Source organism: Fistularia commersonii, chromosome 17 (assembly GCF_037954325.1).
Source record: "Fistularia commersonii isolate RoL2024-O1a breed Wild chromosome 17, RoL_Fcom_v1.0, whole genome shotgun sequence".
Lineage (NCBI taxonomy): Eukaryota > Metazoa > Chordata > Actinopteri > Syngnathiformes > Fistulariidae > Fistularia > Fistularia commersonii.
In genome coordinates, this window is record NC_141300.1 from 10889095 (window position 1) to 10908230 (window position 19136).

A 19136-nucleotide genomic window follows, 5' to 3' on the forward strand; every position below is an offset into this window, starting at 1 on the left:
GCAAGCAATTACTAAAAACAAGAAGCAACAAATGATTTAGTCTGGAAGCAGACAGTGAATGATGAGTTCCCAACATAAAACCGAACTCAGAGTGAGACCATAATGGATATAAACATCAATATATCACCGGTCCCTCGTAGGCATGTCTGAAATATGAGACATCCATGGCCTTTATATTGTTCTGCATGGCTGCATGAACTATTGTCCCTAGATTTGCAATAACTGTCTCGAAACTTTTCTGGTCATTTTTCTTCTGCCATCACATAAAGGTAGTGATCATCTCTACTATTGTTAAACTCAATGGTAATTTGTGATGAGACACAGGCAGGATGGGATCTGTTCTGAAAAGCTTTTGCTCTGTATTATCTTGAATAAAATGTTAAATGACTACATCTCATGTTACTAAAAATACATTCATGCTCTTAGACAGTGTAGCTGATGAAGTGATTGTCCATTGTTATACTTCTAGAGATTGTTTTAATTTATTTTTCCCTAAAGTTAGACAAGAACCCCCCAAAAATTGGCCGTAAAGCAATGGTCTCCTACATCAAAACACATCTAGCAAATAGCTAAACGTGCTAGCACGTGTGAAAACAGGTTCGACTTGGGAAGTGCAAGGCGAAGATCTGGGTATTATACGCTGCATTGACTGCATAACATCATTCCCAATTAATTAATCTGTATTACTGAAAAACAAAAAAAGTTACGACAGAACATCTTTGACCTTTTTCAGTAAAAATAACAAGATGTTAGTCCATGTATTAGCATGATAGCTTGGAGCTCATCGTATATAAGGACACTTGTGATATCCCATCATTGAAGAGCTGATGGGACCAAACCTCAGTTGTCTTGATGTGTAAATGTTTTAGCTTGATGTGTGTCTGCTTGTAAGAACATTGCTTTGTTGAACCTACAATAAATGTATTTTTGATGTTACTTTCTGTGAATTAAATTATTATCAATATGTTCAGCTGAACAGGTCCTCTGACATTATCATTTTATCACAATGCATATTTTCCATTTCCGGCAATGCTTGATTTCAACATCAACCTGATTTGCATTTTCGAGTAAAATATTACATCCGTCCAGCCTCTTTCTGACATTAAATTCTTTTCCCCCCCAGATCAAACTGAGTGTGACCGTGAAGGTATTGTTACTGCAGCAGCTGGAACAAAAGCACTTGAGGTCAGGGAGAGAAAGAGTTAAAAATACTACATATTGAAGCATTTCTATGTATGTGTGAAAGTGAAAGCTTGTGTATCCCAGTGTCAGGAGGCCTGAGGTGTTGATTGGGGCCTGAGTGGCCGCACAATGTGCCGGAGTGTTCTGGTGTTTAAGCCCCGCCAGCACTCCACCATTTCTAGCATGGCGTATAAATAAACAGCAGTCACACCAGTCGTGCTCTGATTGGCCGGTAACAAGCTTTGAAAGGCCAGTCAGCGAAGTCACAACGAAGGCGACCTCCACCGTCTAATTAATGCCAGATCTGGTTGGACATGACGGTACCTCCTCACACACACACACACACACACACACACACACACACACACACACAGATTTGTCACGTTAGTTGGGTGCGTGGTTCCACCAGGGCTTCAAGTGAGAGAGTCAGAACGCAGTGTGTGGAACATCAGCATGTCCTTCCTGGAGAGCTGCACAAAAATATATTGTCTGAACAGAGACATGTACTCTTGGAATTCTGCTGTAGTTTAAAATACTTTTACCTCACATGACCCTTACTTCAGTTTGATGCTAATTCTGCTTTCGCTACATTCTGTCTCAAAGGAAAAATATTACGTTTTCTATTCCAGTTTGAAAATAATGTCTCTGCATGTGGGCCTGTGATTGACAGGCGACCAGTCAAGATTAAATCCCACTTCTAACCTCAGTACCCGTTGACCTCAGCACCTTCACAACCTTGTCTGCAGGGTAAGCCCCATAATCAATAAATTTTTGTTTCTTTTTTTTTTTTATAGTCATCACACCATACCTTTCTGGTCTTTTAACATTATTTCTCAAGTCCTTTTCATGCAATTTGACTTTTTATTATCCATGGGGAGCGAAAGAACATTCTAGCTACTAGGCTCAGATGTGCGATGCCTCCCCAGCCCTTACAAGTTTGTGACAGACCTAAGTATCAAAATTCTCCTGCTTATTTAACTTGTTCAACCCATTAAATCCATGTCCCTTGTTGTCACAAAGCTGAAAAAAGTACTCCAGTCCATTTAGTGACACAAGGTCCTCACAGAGCAAATGTGATGGGCTTATAGATTTTAAGTAAATTTAGTTAAATGACCTTTAACATCTGCAGCACCAGCACACGCTTTAATGCAGCTCAAACATGAATCCTAAAGAAATGTCCAAACGGTTCTTATGTTGCAAAACGTAAGCTGTTTTTTTTTCTTCGCCCCCGCTACTAACCGTCCTCGATCGTCTTCGTAACAGAGGTGGTGTTTGCATCCCGAAGTATTTTTTGCTCCGGCTTGACGGCGTAGAAGCCGCCAGGCGGGCTCAGCTTCTCGGCTGCCTCGGACCTCCCAGTGACCTCCAGACAAAAAGCTTGTTGATATGAAACAAAAGCTGGACAGTTCAGTGTTACATATGTAAATGATTCCTTGGTCAGCTGGGACTTTTCAGGAGGCCAGACCCCCCAGGAGCCCCCCGGGCCCCTAAACTGAATCCACTGAGGGCTTTTCTGGAAGGATTCTGTGATGAGTGTACAAAACAGGCCTTGTTTACATCGCCCAATAATGTAAACTCTGAGGTTTACTCACTAGCTCTCTTTGTTGCATTTTTTTTTTTTTCTCTTTTCAGGGTTAGGCCTTTTAATCGCAGACTCACAATCAGTAAACAGGATTTTAAATAAATATGCAAATAAAAAAGAAAAAAAAAATGCAAATGATCTCGAAAGCACAAAAACAAATAAATAAATAAATGAAAAACAAATAAAATAAGTAAATTTCACGGGCACCTGTCAGTCACAGGTCGGCCTATAGAGATGGCTAACCGTCACCCTCTCACGCACACCTGAGGACAATTTGAATCCAGAACGGTTCTGTGAGAAAGCAAATAAAGACCAATAATTTATCTTGCATGAAATTGCAATGCATTCTTATGGACACATGTTTAAAAGACAAATAATAAACAATGTTAACGTCTAGATATACTATACAGGTTGGAAAAATGCTACATGGTGTTTTGCTGCCTAACTACTTGCTAAGCCTTGCTGACATTACTTAGCCATGACTTTTTTAAGGTATCCAAAATCTCTAAGCATCTGTAAACACTATTATTGGATAAAGAATTAGTCATATGTTCATATTAGCGACTGTCATTGAGGTGATGGAGCTGCGTTCACACGCACACCAACAGATTACGGATTACTTTAGCAAGCAGGAATAGTGACACACACACAAATACACACATACACAGACTCAACTATGATGCATTTACTGTCCGTTTAACAATAACATGTACAGCAAACATGTTGGATTTGTACAACAACAGCTGTGCGGTATAAATCTGAACTGGTTTGTTTTAGCTTGAGCGCTCAAGATAAATGTGTGTGTGTGTGTGTGTGTGTGTGTGTGTGTGTCCATTTCAACTCCATTGCGATGATGCCCCCTCCAAACCTGTACCTTCTGTGGACAAACAGTGAGATCCTGAAATGTAAATTATGTCATTTCAGGCTGAAAATGTCACCTGAAGTTGAGATAAAGTTAATTCTAAGATAAATAATTATAAATCAACCCAGCAAAGTTATTAGTGATTAATGGGTGGGTTACCGCTTGCGGGCTGTTTCAGATAACTCCAGCCCTGTGAGGACCAGCAGGGGACTCTGAGAAACACCAACCTAAGATTCACAAAACAAATCCAAGTGAGATATTGAAGTTCGCCCAGTAAGATCAGGAAATATTTAAATCCTCAAACCGCACATTTAAAAGCATTTCATTGTCCTCTCCTCAGAGGAAGGAGTCGTTCAATACCAAATTAAAATAATTCATTTTTCCCATTTTATTTGGGTTATTTTGTATTTTATATATATATATATATATATATATATGTATATATATATATATATATATATGAAGTGATGGGGAAAAATAATGGTAACTAGACTGAGGGCGGAAGTCACCACTTTTGTGAGCAGTAGTATGGCTTCTTGTCTAGAAAGAGTACTACAAATGCGGTATTTGGTTTGAGCATGCAGAGTTGCATTGCACATTTGTAGACCTAGAAAAAGCATATAAGGGTGCCAAGAGAGGAACTCTGCTATTGTATGAGGAAGTCTGGAGCAGCTGAGAAGTATGTTTGACTGGTGCAGGACATGTATGCTCACTGTGAGATAGTGGTGAGGGTGTGCGGTAGGTGTAACAGAGAAGTTCAAGGTGGAGGTGGGACTCCCGACAGGGATCAGCTCTGAGCCTCTTGTTTGCAGTGATGATGGACAGGCTGACAGATTAGACAGGAATCTCCATGGACTATAATGTTTGCAGATGACATTGTGATCTGTAGTGAAAGCAGGGAGCAGGTTGAGGAAAATCTAGAGAGGTGTATGCGTTGGAAAGGAGAGGAATGAAGGTTAGTCACAGCAAAACAGAATATATGTGTGTGAATGAGAGGAACCCGGTTGGAACGGTGAGGCTACAAGAGTGGAGATCAAGAAGTTGATGGATTTCAAGTACTTAGGGTCAACAGTACAGAGGTACTATGGGTACTAAGGGGCACTATGCAATAGAAGACTATCAGCATACAAGACAGTGATGCGACCAGCGATGTTGTATAGCCTAGAAACAGTGACAATGACAAAAAGACAAGAGGCAGAGCTAGAGGTTGCAGAGATGAAGATGTTGAGGTTCTCTGTGGGAGTAAAGAGGATGGATAGACCAGGAATTAGTCCATCAGAAGAACAGCACATATTAGGTCAGAGAAGCCAGACTGAGATGGTTTGGTCATGCACAGATAGATGTGCAATATATTGGTAGACGGATGCTGGAATTGGAGCTGCCAGGCAGAAGGTCTGGAGGAAGACCAAAGAGAAGATTTATGGACATCGTAAGAGAGGATATGAAGGTAGTTGGTGTGAGAGAGGAGGATACTGAGAATAGGGTTAGATGGAGACGGTTTATTCCCTGTGGCGACCCCTAGAGGAAAAAGCCGAAAGGAAAAGATTATTTTGTATTATATACACAAGTTGTATATAAGCACAAGTTGTGTGCGTGTGCGTCTTTTTTCTAACCGTGCCAGTGATGCGACTTCACTTCCTTCAGGATTAAGTGTTAAAGTCAGGGTGGTCCCAGTTCGGGGTGGTAATCCTGCTTCTGTGTGGTAGTCCTTCTACACACACACATACACACACACACACAAACCTCAGGAGACAAGTCAATATTTATTTACAGTTGTGAGAGTGAGGCGGCGTGGATGTGGAGGCCGAGGATGACGCCACGGAGGCCAGAGGACGATTCGATTTCAGAAACGCTGCTTCGACTTCAACACATATAATGTTGAAGGAAAATAAATATTTGCCTCTGTGTGTTAAGCCACTAGCATCTGTTTGTGTATTAAATAATCTCATTGTTTAGGTTCATCCCCCAACTGGCGTGCAAAAAAAACACAACTTTCTAAGTGTAAGTAAACTCACCAGGGCAGGAAGAGCAAACAGACCTCAACAGAGATTTAATTCTCAACTTCTAAATGCGGACATTTTATAGCGTAGAGTAAGTTTTTCATGCTGACACTGATCCTTTTATTTTGAAAATCTTTGTTTGGTTTGATTTCGACAATTCATATTGATTTAGTCTATTCCATTTGTGTTTTTTTTTTTTCTTTTTTTTTTTTTTTGAAGCAAACTGCAAACATACGAGGAGGAAATGCCCCTGAAAATCAGAGGGGAGACTCACGACCAGCGACTCAGCTCTGGATTTTAAAACAAGGAAACGCAAAAAGAGAAAAATGTATATAATAAAATTCAACCTGGTGTGAAAGGGGTTTAATTTCACAGATAAAATGCGAATAAAGCAAGAGGGGAGACAAATAAATCCCGCTGTTGATAAGAGCTGCTCAGGGTCAGCGGTCCTGTGCTTGACCTTTGACCTCCAGTGAGGCTCAGAACACAACAAATGAGACGAAACCATAAAAAGTAGATGCGTAAAAGTAACTTCTTCTCTTCCTTTTAGGAAAAATCATTGTCCTCCATCCAACTCTCTCCTCTGCCTCCTTTTTTCTGATGCCACCCAACTTCCTGTCCTCGTTCCCTCCATCCATAAATCTCTACCTCAGCATACTTCTACCCAGATCTTCCCCATCCTTCCTCTGTGTCCGTATCCAAACCATCGCTCCATATTTACCTCCACATCTTTATCACACCTGACGCTTTTCCCAAACTATTCCAACCTACTTGCAAATGTTTTCTAAATCTCTTTTCCACAATTGTTTTCCCCCGAGACCTTTAAGATCTAGGGATCTCACTGAATCCAGGTTGTTTTCATGAATCCCGAGTCAGCTGGTGTTAGCAGCACCCTAGAAAGTGTGTGATGTGTTTGATTTTTTGGGTGAAAAAAATTTACAGGACTGTCTCAGAATATTAGAATATTGTGATAAAGTTCTTTATCTTCTGTAATGCAATTTAAAAAAAAAAAATCACTTTTTCGTGATATTCTAATATTTTGAGATAGGATTTTTGAGTTTTCTTAAGATGTAAGCTATAATCAGCAATATTAAAATAATAAAAGGCTTGCAATATTTCAGTTGATTTGTAATGAATCCAGAATGTATGACATTGTTGTGTTTGTAATTGCATTACAGAAAATCAAGAACTTTATCAGAATATTCTAATTTTCTGAGACAGTCCTGTATATATCTATGTATAAAATTTTTTACATTTAATTTCATTTTTTTTCATCCGCAGGCATGTATAAAGGGGATATGGATTATGGCATTATCACACAGCTAAAATTATATTTAAGTGACATATTTTTCAATCAAAAACCACAGCTTTCCCCTTTTGAACGCAGCCAGCGCCGAATGAAATGCCATATTTGGAATGCGGTAAATACGAAAATCGTAGATGATAATATTAACAGGAAGTGATTCCCTGATTCCAATCCAGCCGTAATTTGACCAGCAGTGAGAAATTATTTTTTAAATTATTATAAGCATTTCTATACTTTCAGTGTCATTTCCTGGCGTATTTTTGCAGTAGTTCTGGGTATTCTGTCAGTTCCCTGTGTATTTTTTCAGGGATCCATATACTGTCAGTTTGACACCTGTTTGCTTCCATTCCACTAAATCATCTGTGTGTTTTAGTGCGTGTCAGATTATACACTTACTTTCAGAGCAAAGTGTGTGTTTATCTGTGTGTGTGCATGTGTGCACATGTGGGTGTGTGATGTAGATAATAATGCACGGAGGGTAGCAGCAGCCAGGGGCTGATTGCTTCAGTCCATCGGTCGGAGCTGAGTGTGTGTTTGGACAAGTGCAGCTGGTTTGTATGCGGCGCGAGCAAACACAATAAACAGCAGGATTAACATCGGGCACTTTCAACTGTGGGACTGAACATGAACGTGACTTCTCCTCGGATTTATTCCAAGCTTTCGGCCATCGGGTCTGTTGGGATTGACTTTCAGCTCAAATCAAGTGGGATGAATATGTCAGAATATCACTGACGTATCAGAACTGCTACAATTTACATTGTTTTTTTTTTTTTTTTATTAGCAGGACGTGAGGATACATACAGATAAGGACCATTGTCTGATTGGAAAAGTAAATATATAAACTAAAAGGAAGGGCTATACCGCGGCACAGTGGTTCGTGCTTCTGCCTCACAGCAAGAAGGTTGGATTCCAGTAGATGGGCCTTTATGTGTGGAGTCTCCATGTTCTCCGTATGGGGTTCCTCAGGGTTCTCCGGTTTCCTGCCGCAGTCCAAAAACATCCAGGAGGTTCGCCGGAGACCCTAAATTTCTCCCGTCGCATTAATGAGAGAGTGAATCGTTGTATGTCTCTATTGGACATGTGAATGAGGGAGTGAATTCGGTGTATGTGGCCATGTGGAAGGATGGATGGATGGATGGACGGACACTGAACCCTCCTTGTCCTCGTATGAGGACAATGTTGTTGCTAAATCTGCTTAAATGAAGTGAACTGTATGACTGAAATAACCATGTTATATCATGAAAAACATAATCAAATCTAAGATAATAATTATCCAATATTTAAAAAAAAAAAGGTTGCATTTGACTTAATATGCAGGTTTTACAAAGTTTGATGACTTTGAGGTTTGATTTCTGTTCGTCTTTGTTCTGCCGATATTCAGACATTTCTTTTACCTATTTATTTGTAAAGTTTTCCAAATCAGGGGAATTATTTCACTCATTTTTAGGTGTTTCTGTTGATTTCTTTGTAATCACCGACGGATCATCCATCCCCGCCGATCCCGTGTCAGAATCCCTTCATGCGTCGTCAGGCTCCCCGTGGAGCGAGGCCTGCGTGGAACCATAGCGACTAAATATAGAGCCTCTGCTGGGGCGCGCACACACTGGCAGGCAGTGGATGTGCACATCAGGAATGTTTGCTGAAACAAATAAACTTCCCCACGTTTGAGGAGAGGAACTCACCATCACAAGCATTTCCTGTGTATAGGATTCTTTTGGTCAGATGTGTAAATAAAACCCCAGAAAGGGAAGGAATAGAGACACTGAGAGAAAAGAAAAATACGTGAGAAGTTTTCGGTTTGGTGCATTCAGGAACAGTCATAATTTTCCCTGAATCTCACCGCCGTCCGTCAGCGAAGACATCCAATAACAGACGGTTATCTGATGATGTCTGTGAGTGTGTGTGTGTGTGTGTGCGCTCTGTAAAAGATCCTCATGAGAAGCGTTTGAGACGAAGAAGAAACCCGTGCAGCCTTATTTGTTGTGTGAGAAAACAAAGCAGCGGCGCTGGAGGTTTTTCCGCCGAGCTCACGGCGTCTCACATGTGGCTCCGCCGAGTTCCCGAACTCCCAGTCACCGATTCTTAGCCTTTATTTTTATTTATCTATTTTCATAATTGCAATCAGCTTGTTTTCTAGGTTCAATCATTTCTTGACCGACTGTTTGCTGACGTTTTGGCATTTTTGGGGGAGAAAACAGCAGTGACCTGTGGTTGGATTCTGCAAAAAAAGGAGCCTTTCTGTGTGGAGGCTGCATGTTCTCCTTGTGTTCTCCGGGTTCCTCCCACAGTTAGAGAACGTGCAGAAGGTTCATTAGAGGGGAAAGACAGCCTGAATGGTTGTGTGTTTCTGTATTACATATTATATATTAATAATTGTCTTATAATTGGGTTCATCAGGATGCCTTCATTGGGTTGAATCCAATATTGATGAGTATTATACTGTAGCGAGTGGGGTTTATATTGATGCTTGTTATCTGTGTGATTTTGGGGTTGCTGGGAATTTTGCGCGTATAGTTTGGGGTGCAAGGAATTCTGTTTTTTTTGTTTGTTTTTTTTACCTGGAATTGAGCTGGACAGTTCGTTGTATTGCAGGCTTGTGTGGCGTGGCTGTGGCCAACAACAGCTATTGCTTATTAAACAAACGTTTTACCGTCAATCAGAGGTTTTCCCTGACTAAAACGCAACAATACGATTAAACCATGTTAATATTAAATCATTCAAACTCTGGGTTAATTTTCTCATCAAAACCTGTGTTTAAAAAAAAAAAAGTAATTATTAGTTTTATCAAATGCTTCCCCTCTCACTGCTTCGTCTGACTTGGAAATCCCAGGAGACGCCTGGAATCCTTTTGAGAAGATTCAATTTAATTTGCAAAGATTCAATTTAATTTGAGAAGATTCAATTTTTTCTCTAGTGTGATGGAAGATTTTGTGTGGACCGGTAGTCTTTTCTACTCCAGACTTTGTGTGGCAGATTCTGACATAATTGCTATGTAATGCACCACCGTCAGTTCATTGCTTCATTATTATTAGTTGTAGTTTTTTTTTAGCGTTTTTGTACCCCCCCCCCCCCCCCGCCCCCTAATTCATTTCCTATTTCCTTGACAATATTCAGGTCATCAAATTCAAATTTTTGGATGATTTTAATGTTGCCAACAAGTCGTAGACGACCCAACCCTCTCAGCCGGAGCAGTTTGTGATTTACACCTTGGTTTAAATATCAACATTTCAACAGCCTGCCGGTAGTAATAGTAATAGCCTTGGCATTTGTTAAGCCCTTAAATAAAGAAATTGACTTATACTGCGTTATACCTCTCTTGTCAATCAAAATCAATCATATTTCCCTTAATTATCAAACTAAACTTTATTTACAGATGAAACTCAGAACATAGAAGAATGTAAAATGAATCTTTGGTTACATTACTGAGTATAAAATATATATACATACTGCATTTCGCGAGTTTAGGCTTTATGAGCCGCGTCCAGATCCTGCCTTAGTGAGTTTTTTTGAGAGCTCAGATGTGCGGGAACATTTACCTGGAGAGGAAAGTCTGGCAGAGGAGGCTTTTAACAGCAAAACGGAATATACTTTAAATGGAAATTGGAGAAAAAAAAACAAAAACAAGAGCGCATCCACAAAAACCTTTGACACTGAAGTTTGTTGTTGTTGTTAAAGGGAGATTTCGCGCAGACTCAGTGAGGTCAGGCGCCCGCAGGTCAAAGCTAGCAAAGTTAGCCTATAGCTGAAGAAACACATTGTTTACTAAGAATACTTTAACAGATTGTTCTCGAATTGGGGAGGAAAGAGAGGGGGTAGTAGCTTAACGGCGTATTTTTTAAAAGATACTTGTTCGGCGAGAAATAGATTTTTTTTTTTCAAATGTGTTTTTCATTGGAGAATGTGACGTCACCCGGGACGCGGAGTGACAAACTACGAACTTCAATTTTATTTTTTTTTTTGCCGTATATTGAACATACCTCACTTGCAAAAAAAGAAAAGAAAAAAAAAGAGAAAAAAAAACGCCGACTGTATTAAATCGCGATTTAGCATTATATCGTTGTTATGATGTGAACTGGACTTCCTGTCGGTCCGCGTCCTTTCCGGTTAACATCGGCGGTCGTAGCAGCGCGTCAGTTGCGTTTTGTGCGTTAAAAAAAAAAAACCTCTGCTCGGATGGAGGAGGAGAAGAAGGAGGAGGAGGAGGGGGTTCACTTGAAGCGCAGTACCTTGTCCGGGTAAGAGATGGCCAGGTAGGAGCAGACTGGAAACCCCACCTGGTACAGCGGATGCTGCCGGGAGTCCAGGAGCGCGGTTGACGCGAAAACCGGAAGCTCCGTTTCCCGTGCGTCCACGCCTCCACCTCCACCTCCTCCTCCGCCGATGCCGTCGCTTCTCCCCAAAATGCTATCGATGCTGAACGCCTTGGATTTACCACCGGCTGCCCCCTTCCCCGCCTCCCGCTGGTTTGCATCCGAAGCGCAAGGCGCAACCCGGGGCTCCGGTTCCACCTCCGGGGCGTCCAACCTCCTCCTGTCCGGTGGCGCCTTCACCGGCGGGTGGAGGTGATTGAGCTCCGCCAGAACCGGCTTGGCGTCGCCCCCCTCCGCCGACTCCGAGGAGCCCCTCGGGGGGGCGGGGGGTCCCTTGGCACGCCCGTCGCCGCCGCCGCCGCCGCCGTCCGCGATCTCCCGCTGCGCTTTCCCTTTCCTCTTCCTCCGCCGGTAGTTCCCGTTCTCGAACATATCCAGGCAGCGGGTGTCCAGGGTCCAGTAGCTGCCCTTCCCGGGTCGACCCTTCTCCCGGGGCACCTTGATGAAGCAGTCGTTGAGGGACAGATTGTGGCGGATGGAGTTCTGCCATCCCTGCTTGTTGTCGTGGTAGAAAGGAAAGCGCTCCATGATGAACTGGTAGATGCCGCTGAGCGTTGCGCGCTGCTCCGGTGCGCTCTTGATCGCCATGGCGATCAGCGCGATGTAGCTGTACGGCGGCTTCTGCGGGGGCTCCCGGCGCGCCGGTACCAAACCCAGGGACCCCAAGGAGGCCCCCCTCCCGTGATCGTCCCCGCCGTACAGGTAGAAGAGCGGGGCCGCCGGGAGGCCGAGAGCCGCGCCGTGGTAGAGAGCCATGTGGCCGCCTGGTGCTCCGCGGCTCCCCCACACTCTGGGGGCCCCCGGCGGGAGGAGACGTTAATAATTGCCGCCGACTTCGCACGGGGAAATAAATCGTCCATCATAAACACGGCTCTCAGCCCACCCACATTAATTAAGATTTCATTGCCTGCGTCCCTTCCCTCCCCTCCCCCTTTCTTTGCGGCCAATGAGGCGGCGTCTTATTCCCACCCCGCCGTGTTTACACAATTAACCCGCTTGATAAGTTTGCCCACCCAGGTCGAATCAAGCTGTGTTTATTTGGAAAAAAATTTCCGGGCAGCCGATACGTAAACTGTGCGATGTGCTGTTTGAAACATCGCGTCCACCAGCCGGTGACGCGCCGCGGCCGAGACGCTCGCACACGGAGAACAAGCAAACACAGGCCCGAGAGGTTTTTTTTTTTTTGCAGCTTTTATTTTATTTTATTTTATTTTTTTATTATTGGACTTGAAAAATAAAAAGCAAGTGGGGGAGGTGAGTTGAAAAACTATTTCCTGACCTTTAACACCGTCGTGATTAGATTGTTATCATCACTGGTGGAGTTTTTTTTTTTTTTTTTTTGCATTTATTTATTTTTCAACAAATCATACAAATACCAAAAAAGACAACAAAACCAAAAATAGCTATTAATAAATAAATATAAATAAATACACCCCTCCATGCGGTTACATCAGTGTGCAATTATGTCAATTGCAATGTGTGCTCCCTTAATACAACAAGGCCTTAATATATAAAAAGAAATAGTCACTAGATGGAATTTCCTTTTCATATTGTTCTTCCTGGCAATCTCATCCCATCTCCGTTATCCGTTCCACTCCAATCTGTGAGCCATGCTACTTTTACCAATGGCGGTACGTGTTGTGATACCAGTTACCACAAGTACTAGCTTTGCTGATTTTCCTGGTTTTGACCATTTTTGGGCTGATTTATAGAGGAGCGCTTGGTCTCCGACGAGTTACGCTCACCTCGTCGCCAGACAGCTGTGTTGTGATTTGGCGGCCCGTAAACAAAACAATGAAATAATAATAATCATAATACAATTTATTTAAGGTGCCGTACTCGACACTCAAGGACGCAGTACAGACGTGTACACAAATGCAGATTTAAAAGAAGCAATAAAAATTAAAACAATGAAAGTGACAAACTGGTATGAGTGGAAAAAAAAAATCAAATCATAATAAATAAGTGACAGAGCAGTTGGTTTCAGATGGAATCGGCTGCTTTAAACAGATGCGTTTTGACTTGATCTGAAACAACTTGACTTTAAGATCATTTTTAGGATTTTTCAGATCTTTTTTGCTGATTTCAGTATTTTTGTCCGGGCCGCCGCAGTTAGTTTTTGCTGATTTTTCGATAAAATTTTTTCTTTATTTATTTTTTTTCTTTAAATGCAACGTCCTGTTCACTTTAGGGCTGTCTCTTGCTCATTCGTGAAGGATTTCTGACTGACACCCGGTTGATGCAGGACGATGGCAGAAACACACATAGATCCCAAAGTATTGATTAAGGAGGGATGGGAAAAAAGTTCAAAGTAAAACAGGAAATCACGGAAACACAAATAGACCCCAAAAGTGCAATGAGAGAAAGCCCCCCCCTTTTTTTTTTTTTTTTGCACAAAGAAGACACAGGAAACCCCCTCCAAAATAAGACAGGACAGACACACAGGACACACACCATGAGAAAATAAACAGGACAAATCCACCCCCGCCACAGCAGGACTACAAAACAAAATAAAACAAAGAATTAAGTCAGAAGTTAATAAAACATCCTAATTCCTTTACAAAAAAAAAAAACCCTGCAAGGATTCCAGGGAAATGTTCCTGAGTGAGGTCACATATATCGACATGGAACGGTTAATATTTCTCACGGATTTGGAGCAAATTCAGGGGACTTTGGACAAACAGATCTTGTTTTGCTGCATTCAGTACGGGTTCGTCAGAGTCGACGTTATTGTCAATACTAACATAAGTTTCACACGAACAGAGGATTTATATAGCGTTTGCAGTAGTGCAAAAAAGTACAATATATCATGGGCAAGTTATGGAACAGTTTTATATGAGTTTAGCATATTTAGCACAGCTTAGGAACTGTTTAATGTCCGTGCACGTTTCCTATACATTTTGAATATTTAGCAGCGGTTTCCTCAACATTATTGCACTGCCAACACTGTCCATATTTATAATAACGTTTACTATCATTATTTCCTATCGATACAAATGCAAATGCACTGCAGACAGCAAAGTAGAAATTTTACCATACAGGGAAACCTGTTTGTACACTGTCCATTCGACAATAAATACTTTGAATTTGAATACATTTTATATCCATTTTGAAAAGCGAGCGATGGTGAGGAACAGTTTCATGACCATTTTGAATGATTAGTATGAATTAGGAACAGTTTCATGAGTTATTTTAATAATTAGCACAGGTCAGGATACGTTTTATGTCTGTTTGACCATCTAGCATGGGTTAGGTTTCATGTGATATTTGAATATTTAGCACAGGTTAAGAACAGTTCCATCCATTTTGAATATTTAACACAGGTTGTCCATTTTGAATCTTAAGCACGGCCAAGGCAGCTTTTCTCAGACCGTTTGGTGGACGGGGGTGTTTGTCCGCATCCTCCCCGGGTCACACAGGTGGGTCGTGACTTGCCATTCAAGGACCAGAGACGAACAAACAAACACGTATTCGCTGGTTCGGCAAATACTGATTTCAACATGTGGTGGCAGAAAAAAGAGAAACACGGTGTTTTTAATTATCATGACAGGCTGCAGGCTCGGCAGCTACATTGCCTTACATGGACATCGTGGACGGAGTATTTTTGTCGATCTGTGAATGATGCTTTATATTATGTATTTTCCTGTTTATAGGTCAAAGCAGGATTATAACAACTTTACAAGTGCACACAGCTGGATCCTGCTTACATTAGAGGTTTGGAGCTTTCAGTGGATAAACTCCCAAAGTCAGTCTTTTCCCTGTTTCTCCCTCGGCAGACGGTGATTCATTAGCAAATAAAACTAAACTAACAAGCAAGTATGAGACGGATCCGGCTGCTGGAGAGTTCTACCCCTCCTTGGTGCAGACCACATGTCAGCATCCGTCATTTGTCAGCGCGTGTGACGAGAATACGAGGCCCGCTAAACACGCGTTAATGCATTAGGCTGGTGAAATAATTCACGAAACCACCCTGGTGAAGTTGAGGATGACATCATGCACGGCCGAGGCCAACAATGACATCACTGGTCTGAGAAAAAGCCTTTCTCAGGACTTTGAGCGGGAGAATGAAGACTTCTCATCTACTTCTTCAAAAATACATTATTTTTAAATAATCCTGAACATCCTTGTTATTTCTGAATTTCCCCCTTTTTTAAAAGAAAAAAAAAAAAGTCTTTCTAAATTATCAGGTCTTGAGAACATCTGAGAAATCTCGATGGAAATGAAGACAAAAACCTGTGAAGTACTTGACATATCTTATTTTGTATCCTGATTCATTTCAAGGCGATGTCGCAGATGCTTTCAATACCTTCTAAAAGGTACATAAGGCTATTATTTTGTGTTATGTAAAGTGTTTTCAAAAGCAACCCAACCCTCTGTGTGTGCGTGTGTGTGTATCCACTCACAGACTTGGCATACACACCTGATGTCGCCTTGAAACTGGGCACCAACTCCTAAACACTGTCCTGTGTGAAAGGACTCTTAAAAAAAATAAAAATAAAAAAAGAAGTCTACTCTGAGGTGTTTGGTGACACCTACTGGACAAATAGCACTTTAGAAAAGTTCATAGCAAGGCTGGATAGTTTTACAGTACTTTCATTATCGTGTCATTTTTATTTACATAACTTACAAAGCACCAAAGTCGTATTTCAAAGTTTTCCGGTGTCAGCATGTTGAGGCTTGGGATGATCTCTGACTTGCGGAGCGAGGAGATGCCTGACTGCCCAGCTCAGCTGAGCATCTGACACTCTGAAGCAGCTGAGATCCTCCAGGCTCTGTTGTGACACTTGGTAACGGTACGAGAAGGGCTTGCCGTCGGCGTGGACCTCGAGGCTCGCCTTTTGACGGGTCCCCGTCGTTTGACTCTGAGGGGTGACGCGGTCTTCGTCGACCCCTGATCCCTGGAGGTAGAAGAGCTTGGAGGGAGGACTGACTTCCTTGTCTTCGGACGTGATTGCATCTTCGTCCATCGACTTCATCGTCTTTCTCTTCGCCTCCAGGCTTATTCTCTCCTGCTCTCTTTGCATGTCCGTATCTTTCTTTTCACCGCTTCGGGGTTTCTGGTACGGCGTAAGGAAACTCTGCTCTATTTTTGAGCTTTGATAGCTAGTGGAAGAGGCCGGGCAATCGCTCATTGGACTTTGTGGGGAGCAGTCCGGCGTTTTGTCGCTGGAGGAGGAAGACGGAGGCTGGAAAAGATCCCACGGGTTTAATAAAGGGTTGATATCACTATCGGCCCTGGCAAGGAACCTGTCCTCGAGCAGCAGGCTGGCCTCCCCGGATGGACTCCCAGGTACTTCCAACTTTACTTCATTTAGTTCACCTTCCTCTGGCATAAGAAGATATTTCACCGGAACGCTGAAAGGTGCCTCTCCCTTATACTGAACCCGCTCCATATCCCACTTTGTTGCAGCAGGCTGCTGGCCTTCAGGTTGACTCTGCCCCGTGATCAACGCTCGCACGTCGTCGGCCATCTTCTGGAGACAGTCGTTCTCCCACTCTGATAAAAGCTCTGTCAGAGTGAAGCCGGCATCGCTATCCTGAGAGTTCAGCCTTTCATCGATCATCTGCTGCCGCCACCTTTTATTGATAATTGATCTGACAGAGGGGCAGGTGGTGTAGCAGGGGGATCTGACCCTCACCGAGCTGACCGCGAGGGAAGCCATCCCTCCGACCAATAACAAGAACTTACAGTTGATCTGCTCTGGCGCCATGCAGAAGAGCAGCTTGTAGCGTGCGATGCAAACTATGGTGCCGGGAAAACCGGAGAAACAGTCGCGGTCCTCCTGCTCCTGGATTTGTTCCCAGGCGGCGTGCGTGAGAATGGTGGGTATCTGGAGCACTCCATCAGAGAGGAAAAGTAGACCTGTTGGGTCTTCGGGGTTGTGAACCTGGGATTCGGGAATTTCACCCACTCCGGTGACATAAGCTTTGACAGGGCTCACCTTGTCAATGCCCTCTTCTCCGCTGCCATAGCTCTGAATCAAGCTCTCGATCCAAGGAGACACTCTCTCCCTGTAGTAATACGCCATATTTGTAGTTTCACAATGTGCATCTTTGGTTATCCTCTCTTAGACAAACTCGTGGAGCTTAGTGGTTCCTCCATTCCAGTCTTAAAAAAAAAAAAGAAGATATTAATCAGTGAAGCTGTAAATGACCAAAAATCTGCAGTTTACACCCCATTAAGCAAAATAAATATATTATAACATATGAAAACATTATTATAAAAAACTTAAAATATTGGAAGAATTTAAATGGAGATGGCAGTAAAGCACAAACATGTTTACATCGGACGTATAGGTTGACAGGTTGACTTAGCTAAGTTAGCATAACATAGCATAACACTAGTTTGAACCAGGCCAGCAGTTCGTTACCTCTCCCAGATCGGATGCGTACACAAGTCGTGGCGACTTTTGAAATGATTCAGATAATTTGACGTGTTTGAATCACGCAAGTCAATTCACAACGACATAACCATTACTATAATACAATTGCAAGATTTTGAACGCGCCAACGCGGGAGCGGATTCGTTATGTTGGTTTTCCTATATGGCAACTCGACCGGGACAAACAAGACCGGAGTGACTTTCCAACTGTACGCTTACATTAAGAAAGCTGTAGACGCGATGCTTGTTCCTTCTCTCGAATCTTGGCCGATTTGCACTTTTAAATGTCCATATTTCTTTCCCGGGGTTTGAAAATGGTTAAGAAGTCGTAAGAGACCAGCAAAATACAACGATATCCCGGGCTCATCAACTTCCGGCTTCCGCCGGAAGTCACTTGTCGGTTCCTGCGCGCGCGAATATAACTTTGATAATATCAGGATATTGCTTGACAGAAATCGATCTGAATTTGACTTTTCAAATACTAATTCAATGTCATCAATAGCAACAATAATGATTATACTATGGTGTGGAAAGGAAGGACTGCGAAAACGAAGGCGAGTTGTAACTTATACAAAACTGACCATTCCTAAACCACGCCCCCCTTGTTCCGTGGGGCGAATATGAATGTTCCCCCCCGTGGAACATCATGAAAAATCGAAACGATTTGAATGGTATAAAAAAAAAAAAAAATCTTAAAATGTATGGAAAATCCCCAAACCAAAAAACATACAGTTTTACGAATGATACTCATTTAGATCAACCAAGTTAAATACATATTTTATTCCCCTTGCCATTTTTTGTTATTATTATTAATTTTATTATTCTAATTTATGAATTCCTTTCGCCCCCTTATTTCTAGAATTAAACATTTCTCACAGGCCATGAATCTTGTTTACCCTTATAGTTAATCGATTGCACACAAAATGAATGTCCTTATGTTTCCTCATGCCTGTTAATATCATTGACACTCGGTTTTATTTAGCCATGTTTGTTTTGTTCATGTGTTTTGTCTGTTTATACCAGACATGTCCAATAAAAATGGTAAAAAAAAAGAAGTCATACAGGCTAAAAAAAATATCATGGATAATCTGATTGGCCTTTCACTGTGTAGTTGCTTATGCATTTTAAGTAGATTTCTGAATTTTCCCTGTGAAAAGGGTAGCACATTAATTGTGGAATATTGAAAATACTTGTTTTGGTCCAACTTCACATTCATTCACCTTTTTTCGTCAAAAAAATATCGATGCAGTTACTATGCAACAGCCTTTTTTGTATTTTCAGGACAATCTGGCGATTTTCAAAAAAAATCAACGTAATATAAATCTTTGCCAATGCAAATGATGCCAAGCAAGGGATTACGACATCGTATAGCTGCACTTCCGCATTGCTCATGATGCCTTCATGTACAGTCGGTTGTAACAGACGCAAAGAAATGAACTAAGCGAAAAAGAC

The 19136-nt window shown here is 42.1% G+C and overlaps 2 protein-coding genes across 3 annotated transcripts; both read right to left on the reverse strand.

The window, feature by feature from the left end:
• Nucleotides 1–10276: 10276 nt before the first annotated feature.
• foxl1 (forkhead box L1) lies at nucleotides 10277–12251 on the reverse strand. Its single transcript, XM_086163273.1, has one exon. It carries the CDS (start codon nucleotides 12056–12058, stop codon nucleotides 11141–11143), a length of 918 nt encoding a protein of 305 aa, XP_086019399.1. The 5' UTR covers nucleotides 12059–12251; the 3' UTR covers nucleotides 10277–11140.
• A 3630-nt stretch (nucleotides 12252–15881) lies between these two features.
• Nucleotides 15882–18391, reverse strand: acd (ACD shelterin complex subunit and telomerase recruitment factor). Of its 2 annotated transcripts, none has more exons than XM_086162983.1 (2): nucleotides 17904–18391; nucleotides 15882–17411 (listed from the first exon to the last, which is right to left on the reverse strand). In XM_086162983.1, the coding sequence occupies exon 2, from the start codon at nucleotides 17329–17331 to the stop codon at nucleotides 15949–15951; it is 1383 nt and encodes a 460-aa protein (XP_086019109.1). In that variant the 5' UTR covers nucleotides 17332–17411; nucleotides 17904–18391; the 3' UTR covers nucleotides 15882–15948. The 2 variants fall into 2 exon arrangements, with proteins under 2 accessions (XP_086019109.1, XP_086019110.1); XM_086162984.1 differs by lacking the exon at nucleotides 17904–18391 and adding an exon at nucleotides 17674–17891.
• Nucleotides 18392–19136: the final 745 nt, after the last annotated feature.

Coding starts and splice junctions, on each gene's coding strand:
- foxl1 (XM_086163273.1), bottom strand. CDS start 12,058: ATGGCTCTCTACCACGGCGCGGCTCTCGGCCTCCCGGCGGCCCCGCTC.
- acd (XM_086162983.1), bottom strand. CDS start 17,331: ATGGCGTATTACTACAGGGAGAGAGTGTCTCCTTGGATCGAGAGCTTG.